The sequence below is a fragment of the Camponotus vicinus genome, unplaced genomic scaffold (assembly GCF_025532165.1).
Source record: "Camponotus vicinus isolate PSW18456_S1 unplaced genomic scaffold, iyCamVici1.0 SCAF_8, whole genome shotgun sequence".
Taxonomy (NCBI): Eukaryota; Metazoa; Arthropoda; class Insecta; order Hymenoptera; family Formicidae; genus Camponotus; species Camponotus vicinus.
Window position 1 is genome coordinate 18,737,859 of NW_028141980.1, and position 9,934 is coordinate 18,747,792.

General features: G+C 30.6%; 2 protein-coding genes across 4 annotated transcripts; one reads left to right on the forward strand and one right to left on the reverse strand.

The window, feature by feature from the left end:
• Positions 1–238: 238 nt before the first annotated feature.
• On the forward strand, positions 239–3,069 carry Ndc80 (kinetochore protein Ndc80). Its single transcript, XM_083106729.1, has 2 exons — positions 239–481; positions 1,327–3,069. Exons 1-2 carry the CDS (start codon positions 334–336, stop codon positions 3,042–3,044), a joined length of 1,866 nt encoding a protein of 621 aa, XP_082962855.1. The 5' UTR covers positions 239–333; the 3' UTR covers positions 3,045–3,069.
• A 412-nt stretch (positions 3,070–3,481) lies between these two features.
• On the reverse strand, positions 3,482–9,387 carry Msl-2 (male-specific lethal 2). Of its 3 annotated transcripts, none has more exons than XM_083106731.1 (4): positions 8,595–9,387; positions 8,306–8,469; positions 7,618–7,818; positions 3,482–7,516 (listed from the first exon to the last, which is right to left on the reverse strand). In XM_083106731.1, the coding sequence occupies exons 1-4, from the start codon at positions 9,181–9,183 to the stop codon at positions 7,244–7,246; spliced, it is 1,227 nt and encodes a 408-aa protein (XP_082962857.1). In that variant the 5' UTR covers positions 9,184–9,387; the 3' UTR covers positions 3,482–7,243. The 3 variants fall into 3 exon arrangements, with proteins under 3 accessions (XP_082962857.1, XP_082962856.1, XP_082962858.1); XM_083106730.1 differs by having other exon boundaries at positions 8,234–8,469; XM_083106732.1 differs by having other exon boundaries at positions 7,618–7,815; positions 8,595–9,385.
• Positions 9,388–9,934: the final 547 nt, after the last annotated feature.

The window sequence follows — 9,934 nt, forward strand, 5'->3', positions numbered from 1 at the left end:
TTTTGCATCAACCAGCCAATCAGTACGACAAATCTCCATCACGTGTCAAATGAAATATTACCCCAAGAAAATTTTATTATCTTAGGTTGGCGATGCTGGACTCGGATAAATTGGCCGCATTCAGCGGACTCAGCATTACTAGATTTTCCGATGTAATTCGACGCTGATTGGTCGGATCTGAAAGTAGAAACCAATCATGTTCAATTGGTACTTCGCAGTTGAGTCCGCTGAATGCGGCCATTAACTGCCAAATTCAAATATTTGTGATATGTGTACGTTTTTTTACTAGAGGCGGAAACTCATAAGAAAGAAGAATTCGAACATCACTTGAAGATGGATCGTCCTCGAAATGATACGCGAAAGACGTTGAAGCTGAAAAGAGTTTCGACTGACGAAAGTCACATTCCCAGGCCTCGTTTCAGGAGTTCCTCCAGCGATCGAGCGGGATCGATTGGCAGAAAATCATTTTTAAAACCTACAGGTACGAAGTTACTTAAAATTACTTAAAAGCAATTAAATTTGTGTCATCTTTCAATCAGCTGAGTGATAAAAACACGATTGAGATAAATGTTCAGTATACAGGTATATTTTTTAAACTCGTTTATTTATGTATTTTAATTCATAAATATTATATAAAAAAAATTGTTCTTATATATTTTTATACAAAATATTTTTCAATGTCAGTGTAATTAATGAAAAGTACAAAAACAGAAATAATCTTCAATCTGTTAGAATATTTTGTGGTCTTTTAGCCTTTTCTATTTTTATATCAGATTGTTTACCATACAGACCATTTTATTTTATTTTACAGATCATTATATTTTTACAAACCATTATATTTTATTTTAAAATATATAATGATTTTTTGAAGATAAATATATACATGTATACACATATGTAAAAAACATTTACTGTCAAATAATGTTCGTATAAAATTATTGTATTAAAATATGATTTTATAAATTATAAAGTAAAGATGTAGGAAAGGCAATTTTTCGAGTAGAAAATCAAATAATATGTATATTTCAAAAAAATAAAAAAAAGTTACATTTGTTTTGATTCTTCAATCAATTTAGGATATGTAATTTATATATGCACAAAATTACAATAAAAGAGATTCAATGACAACTTAAATTGGATAACTCTACAATTACAAAATCAGAATTTTAATTTGAAAAGCTAATATGTATTGATTCAGGATAAAAATATACTTTTAATAATATAACAAGAGCTTTATTGAGAATATTTGTAATCTAGAACATGTCAATTTTTATAGATCTCAGATTTTAATGATGGCTCATTATATATATATATTTGTATGCATAGGTAAAACTCCTCTACATCTATCGTCGACTCCAATTACACCTTCGAGAGTTTCTACTAGACTTAATTTGCCAAGTTCAGCACGTTCAGATGGACATCTTGCAGCATTATCAACAGCCCGATCGCCATCCGGCGAACGTGCCAGCAATGCAGGTGTTAAGGGTCCCAGAAAGGATACAAGGCCCTTGAGCGATAAGAGCTACCAAATGGACTTGTTAAATAAGATAGATAATTTTTTTCATGTAAATCAGCGTTCAAACATGCTCAACAGTAATGGTAGTTTGAAGCCAATTACATTGAATATGTTTGTAGAGGTTTCTAATTTTCTTTTGAAATTTTTCGACATCAAGCAAGAACTCACAACAAAAAATTATATAGAGGAGATTCCGAAAAGTGCAAAGAAGTTGCATTATCCTGGTATAATAAGCAAGTCGTGGTTAAAGACTGCCAATGTACCACATTCATGGCCCAATGTTCTCGGATGGATTGGCTGGTTAGTAGAAGCATGCCAAGTGAGAGAACTCGCGCTTAATAGATATCAGTTAGAAACTTTACCGTTTATGGGAACAGAGCAACAAGCTCAAATTAACAAAATAGAGTTTATATCATTGTTAGAATCTTATAAAGCTTGGAATTATGAGAAACTCGATGAGGAAGCAGAATTGTTGGAGAAGTATCAACGGGACGTTATAACTCAAAAAGGCATTTCCGAGGAGGATATAATTCAGGCACGTAAAGAATTGGAAGAAAATACCTCGAAATTACAGATAATGGAAGAAGAGTCACGAGAAATGGATGAAATAGTTAAACATTTGAGTGAGAAATTATTGTTTTTACGTGATAAACATGATAAACAATTGGATAATATTAAAGCTAAAGAAGATTACATAAAGAAGACTTCTGCTGAGACAAATCAATTAAATGCAGAACGCGATGTTTTGAATGAGCAACTTCGAAAGGGAAAGGTACAATACAGAGAATTAATATCAATTGTAAAGGACCAACCCATGTCTAAATCTGTAAAAGAAAAAATTGTCAAAGAATGCACAGAGATGCAAAACTATATACATGGATTTGATGAGCATTTGAAAGATTATCAAAAAGAATTGTATACTTTAGATATCAAACTTGCATCTTTCAATAATGATCTCAATAAAGCAATATTGGCATATAATAAAGAGATTTTTATGCATACTGATACTGACATTGATGTGAATTTTGATGAATTGAAACTCCCGGAGAAAGGATTATTAAATCCACAAATAATGGATACTATGAAAGAAAAAATTGCTTTAATGAATACTTTCAAAGAATTATTGACAAAACAATCCATTGAAATAGACTCTTATATTTGTTCTGAGACTATAAAATTGGAGAAATTGCAAGAAGAAGTTAAATTTCTTGTGAATGAAGATAAATTAAAAGAGGAGAAAACTTGCATTGATAAAATGAAGACAGATGTGAGAAATGAGAAAATTGAATTGACAAAACAGATAGAAGTCCTGAAAAGTGAAATTAAGGAAATACAGGATATGATGCCAGATATACGAGCAATAGATCTTGAAATAGAAGAGGCCGAAGATAAATTAAATGCAGTAACTAGAAGACAGATATTTTTAGAACAACGTGCCGAAGATTTTTTCGGCAAATTTTATAAAATAATTGGTGAACACAGAAGCGAGCTTAATAATATTTTAACAAGAAAAAAATCCACAGAATAAGATTGAATCTATATGTAAATATTTTTATAGTAATGCTCTTTATATAGTATGTGTTCATAATTAATTTTCATTCATAGTATATGTTCACAAAGATTTTTATAGTAATGTTTTTTATAGTATATGTTCATTACTCTTTTTCTTATATTATTTATAATTTATAATCTATTATTATGCCATTTCGTTATATGAGTTATTTAGTAAAATGCATCACAACTTAATAAAAGTTATAAATACGAATTATAAATACAAAATAATATATAAATAGTTATAAAAAGAAATAATTGTGTAAATACGAAATATGTCATTTTAAACAAGGAATTTAATAAATACGTTTCTCGTAGAAACTCATATGTCGTTTATATCGTACAAACAAAATAAATGCACATTTTCGTCTTATATTTTTTTTTCTTTCATTTCCTTTTACAAAATGATGCAAATTCTAGTATGTAAAATATTTTTATTCTATTAGCTCTATATGTTATGACAATATGTAACTCGCATTTTTTTTCTTTTCCTTTTTTGGATAAGTTTTAACATGATGAATGACAAATTACACAGTTGAAACATACATCTTTTAACTCTGCGACGTACATGATACATTAATAATTTATAAATAACAAAAGGTATTAACGAATACTATGTATATTACATACAAGGAATATTACATGCCAATAAAATATTCATCTTTCGAGAGTTATATTTTACAATATAACCGCGTTTCATTAATGCTTAACTATATGATGAGTAATTGATCTTCTATTGAGGAGTAACTTTCTAATTAGCTTGCTGTACAATTTCACTTTTGAACTTGAACAATTTTTATATTATTTTTTAAAAGTTTATATAAGTTTTATATGATTTTTAAAAGCCATTCTATTTAAAACATATTAGAAATTATGCCATGTGGCAGAAAAGAGTGCTCCAACTAAATATAAGAATGTGAATTACATGTTCTCTATTCTGCAGATTGTATTATTATTACTATTTACTATAAATATTATGCTTTATTGGTGATCAAATGATGATCATTTGACCGATATTTTCAAAGTCACTCCTCAATTATACCTGAATGTATCATTTAAGCTATAACTAGGTCCCGAGCTGTTTTTGTCTTATATTAATCTGTACATATGAAACATAGTAATTAATATGCTACATTAATTAAAATTCATTGTGCGATATTTAGTATAATCGATTTTAGGCATTTGCAATTTCTTCCAAATCGATTTTTTTGCTATAAATAGCATTTTAAATAATAATTTAAACAATTTCCAATTTGTTTAGCTTTACATAAGACAAAATTAATAATAAAAAAGGAAATATTTAATTTACTATAAATATGTATTGTGATTTTCAAAATTAAAACGATTAGATAAAATATTAATTTTTACATACAAAAATATATGATATTAGATTTTTGCATTAATTTTATCTTATGTTGAGTTTGTGCATATCGCCTTTTATATGTGGATCATATATTGTATAAATTTTTTTTACTCACGAGATTTACAAAGGATTTAGCCCATATGCATATATATGCATGTATTTCATTATTATCTCTTTCTTCCCATATTTAATAAACTGTCTTATCGTAAACTATGAGATCATTTATGTGCTGTGAGAATGTATGCTATTGTGTTGACTATTGTGAAAGGATTAAGATGTATGTTATTTGTATCCAAGCATGATTACATGATTACATATGATCAACATGATGGATTCATTGATGAATTCATAGATGCTTCAGAAAAGTGCATACATACAGTATGTACATACACACACACACACACATGCGCACATGAAAATTAAGAAATATTCTACATACACTTAGTAATTTTGTACTAATGTTTCGTACGCGCATTAAATATAGTGTAATGAGTAATTAACACATTCGATTATTCTCGAATGAATTAGAATTCTAAAATTTGCTATCCTCGATGTTGTCTATACTACAAAATTCAATAGAATTATCACTAAAAAATTTTACACATCTTTGACATAAGATATCATTTATACATAATAATATATATAATTATTGTAATAAATTTTATATGTAATATATAGTCACCACACAGGATTGGATTTAACTCTATAGTTGCCTATAGGCACCTAAATAGTGTTTGAGAGAAGGATTATCCACATATATATTTTTATATATTTATAATTTATTAAATAACTTTCATATATAAGTAACAAAAATAAGTAATATACATCATATATATATAAATTATTACATATAGTAAAAAAAACACAAAATAAATATAAATAAATAAAATTTTGTGACATTAATATTATATTACAAATAGAGTATCTTATATCAAATATTTTATATTCTTTATTGCTCTCTCTCTTTTTCTGTTCAGTGATACACTGAGTATAACATATGTTAATTATGAATTATAACATGCATAATTTTTATATTAAATAAAATTATCCTTTTGAAATGTACTATTATCAAAAAATCAATTTTTAGAAGACTTCTTTTATATTTATATTTAATATTTTTTTGTTCAAGTACTTTGTAAAAATTTGCTTGAATCCATACCTATGATGATTATTATTGGAAAAATCCAACCCCGATAGTAACACTACTTAATACAAATCTGCTTTCATGTGAAATTCCAAAGCAAATAAAAACTAGACGTTTATCTAATTATATCTTTAACTTTCTAAAATAACAAATAATGTTTACAACCTGAATTACGTATAGATTTCCTTATCTCTCATTTATTATTTAAATTATTCTCTGTTAGTATATGCAGCTTACTTAGAGTATTTGTCAGTATTTCGATGCAATCTTAAATTGTAGGAAAATTTAACAGATTATCGCCCTACCCATATTTTTTAAGTTTTATACTTAGGGATTATAAAAATCAGTATGCAAAATAGATAATGATCTTTTTGTCACATTGTATGTACAACTGGCAAGTTGACGAGATATCTTTTAATGTGTAAATATTCAATTCATCAGCTTTCATATTTAAATTTAGCCCGCTTTGTTTCATTTCTCACAAAGAATATGTGTGTTTGTAAAAAGTTTCGGCATCAGTTATATAATATTCACAAATTGTAAAATGTGGACAGATAAATATCATTTAGAATACATATATTAACTCGGAACTTGCTTCAATGTATACTCATGTATATGAATAAAACATGCAATGTTATATAATTAACATATCTATATAAAATATGTACAATTTGTAACCAAGTCCCTTCTTGGCACAAAAGCTGAAGAATAAAGTAACTAAAATATGTACAAAACATATGTTTACTTAGTAGAATATTATTGGAATTATAAAAAAATATATATATATACACATAGTCAAGCACGGCACGTGAGAAATATTTTCATATGTATGAAACTTGCCTTTTATACTATACAATTAACGGAAGAATACTCAATAGAGATTATGAACGTTTACACAATTTTAAAAACATGTGAACGCATATAACGCACTAATAAAATAACAGACGCTAAATCATAACTGTGATTAATCTTACAAACAAAATCGACATTGTGATTAACATGTTCTGTGCCAGATTGATTTCCCGTTCATTTTGCATTGGTCACCTTATGTTATTGAAGCTCATAATTTTGCTTATGACATAAAATTGCGATAATTGTTATTAAGAAAAAAGTGTAACATTTAAAATGCTCTATAGAATACAAATAAAAAGAATTTGTTGTATAGAGCTTGAAAATATCTAAACAGATACATGTGGAACATATAATATAATTGCTCAGTATAATATAATTGCACTATGCATATTTAGGCATTAATATATAATTTTATAAAATATCTATAATAATGTTATAATTAATAGTAAAAATTAAATGAATTGAATGGAAGGCTCAGTAGACTCACATGGCAGGGAACGTGTTAAACATCCAATTAAATTTTTCAGTTTTTCCATGTCATGTACAAAATATTTACAGAAATATATAAATGATAGTAAATATATATATATATATATATATATATATATATATATATATATATATATATATATACATGTATATATGTTTACTATCACCACTGTAAATTCATAATTGCATATTTTTGATTTTTATAATTTTTAATGCAAACCAGATTCAAGTAAGTTATTTACATAACGCGTCCTTTTCTGGCGCACTCGTCATAATCTGTTACCACAGGTATTTTTTATCACTTTGCAATATTCATTTAAATACTTTGTCACACATCAATTTGTATATCACTATCTTCCGCTTCACTTTCAGTACTCACCATAGCATCTTCCCCCACTAACAAAGCAGCAGGTAAGTTTTGTGGTACATTATCAATGTCTAATCTCGGGGTGGAGTACACATTTAAAACTTGTATTGTTGTAGGAGACGTCGATAAACACTGCGGTACAGATCCTAGAGGATCTCCACTTAGTGCATCGCAATCCAAAGAAGTGGATAATTGCAATTGTAAATTATGAAGTTCAGGTATATGTGGACGGATCTGAAATACATGTATAAAATTATATAAATTATATAAAATGCTTGAAAACAAAGAAGACAATTAAACATAGAAGAAGCTTGAAATCAAGTAAATTAATTCACCTTTAATCCATCTGCTGTATGAGGATTTCTGCAACCTCTACATCTACAGTCTACACAAGGTTTACTTTCCACATAACAAGGACATCTTTGACCACAACAGGTAAGTTTTCCAGGTATTGGAGTGGCGTTGCCACATCTGCATCCTTTCCTTTTACTTCTAGCAGAACTTGACCTTGGCTTCTTAAAACTGCCTGAAGACTGCTTATAACAAAGTGAATTACGTTATTACTAATATTAGAAAAAAAAAAACATTGGTTTAAGAATATATATTACAGATCAATGCAGAAGTAGCTAAATTAAAAGTTGGAGCAAATATCTCTTTAAATATGACAAAAAAAAGACAAACATCTGCATTAATCTTTCTTATGGGACCTAGGCGAACATAAGTCTCTCGAAATTTGTCTAAAATTAGTATTAGTACAAAAATAAGAGCGCTATATAAAGGTTAATAACTTAACAAGTTGAGCTGTTCAATTGTTAATAGGTCAGAAAAATTATTGTACCTTACAAGAAGTGTTAACGGAGGACGCACACATCTTTAAGCATTTAAATAATGATTATAGTGCAATATAAATCATGTAAGGCGTAAGGTTAACCGAATATCTATTGAAATTACTTTGCTGCCTTTTGAAGATTTTTTCTCAGAAGGGGTCCCATATCTAAGGTGGGAAGACGGAATGCATTTTACCCCTCCTACAGAGCTGTGCTGGCTTCCATCCGTCTCCTGTTGACTCGTTTCCATGTCCTCTGTAGCAGCCGCTTTACGTTTTATCGTAATTTTGTTACCAGATCCAGCATACATCACAGAATATATAGAGGATCCATTCGATACCGTACGAATCGTTGGCGATTCTAGTTTGACAATAGGAAATTGGATATTATTTACCGGTCGAATAATATTCATGTTTTTTACTTAATATTATTCATTCATAATTCGAGTTAACTTGTTTCAGGAGGATGATACTTATAGTACGCACCAGGTATACTCTGGGATATCGCCTCGGTGACCTGAACACTGTTTCCCTGTGTCTGCGTTGAGGTGGTGCTGGTGTAAACGCATGGTAGGATGCTATACGCTGACTTGGACAGGCCAGCGTTGCTCTTGAACTCGTCTTTGAAGCCCGCGCCTTCTTGGATAAGCTCCATGAGGCTAGTGGCACCGATGGTAGACGGTGCTCCATTGGTGGTGGCACTGTTCGCAGACGTCACGGACAGCAGGAGGGTACGGTAGATACCGGTGCTGGTTAGGTACTCGCACAGCTTCTTATAGCACTGCAACAGTATCCGCAGCTGCACGTTCTCCACGTACTTCTCGTAGTCCTTGCACCAGCCGCACGACGGTTTCAGCTTCTTGCGGCCGCCGCGGCATCCCCGGCACACGTGATGCTGACAGTTGGTCTCGGTCGGCGTGTGCGGCTCGATGAGCAGGTTCGAGCAGACGGTGCAGCTGAGGCTCTGCCGCAGATACGGCACCAGCCTGTACAGGTCCGTCCAGGAGTTGGGATCCTCGGCGTCCGCCTGCAGCACCAGTCGACACGTAGACACGTACAGGCTCGTCGCGTTCATCGCGTTTTTCACGCAACGTCCACGCACCGATTCCGACACATGCGACGATCGCCCGTTCTCCGGTCCGCAGAGTATCCAAATTCTCAATTATTCAAGCTTGCGGCCGCTGCTAAACACTCCGCGCATAACCATCCTCGCGCACACAAACAAAACATACGCCATGTTTCGTTGGCGACGCGCGCCTCCGCCGCATCCTCAGAGAGGTCGCGACGAGTGGCTCTTCCGCGTCGGCGTCTCGCGTGTCGCGTGAAGTCAGGCGCATTCCGAACGTCAAACGTCAAGTGTCACTTGCCGGCCATGTGTCTTGTTATAATTGTCGTTTGAAGATGCGATACGATTTTTCAGCGGTTTTAATTTAATTTATTGAATGCATAAAACTTTTAGTTTAATTTATTTTAATTTAATTTAATTTATGGAATTTAATTTATTGAATTTTTAATTTAATTTATTTTAATTTAATTTAATTTATTGAATTTTATTTATTGAACTTTTAATTTCATTTATTTTAATTTAATTTAATTTATTGAAAGCATAAAACTTATTATTTATCTTCTTTCAACCTCATGTATAATCTGTCATACATGGTAAGTACTTTAAATACCTGTGCATTCAATACAGATGCTGATAGTATAATTGAATAAAGTACAATAGAAGAAGAATAAGAAGGAAATTCATATTCGCGTGCATGTTTTAGATCCTTCTCTTGTTGAAGAAACAACGAGCATTTTTCTAAATTATTTTCTCATACAAT

What these genes read in the sequence shown, in the direction of transcription:
- Msl-2 (XM_083106730.1), bottom strand. Translation starts at nt 9,183, where the DNA reads ATGAACGCGACGAGCCTGTACGTGTCTACGTGTCGACTGGTGCTGCAG. An exon ending in GATATCCCAGAGTATACCTG is followed by an intron (nt 8,470 to 8,594) that starts GTGCGTACTATA and finishes TTGTCAAACTAG; the next exon opens with AATCGCCAACGATTCGTACG. An exon ending in ATACAGCAGATGGATTAAAG is followed by an intron (nt 7,517 to 7,617) that starts GTGAATTAATTT and finishes CATGTATTTCAG; the next exon opens with ATCCGTCCACATATACCTGA.
- Ndc80 (XM_083106729.1), top strand. Translation starts at nt 334, where the DNA reads ATGGATCGTCCTCGAAATGATACGCGAAAGACGTTGAAGCTGAAAAGA. An exon ending in ATCATTTTTAAAACCTACAG is followed by an intron (nt 482 to 1,326) that starts GTACGAAGTTAC and finishes TTGTATGCATAG; the next exon opens with GTAAAACTCCTCTACATCTA.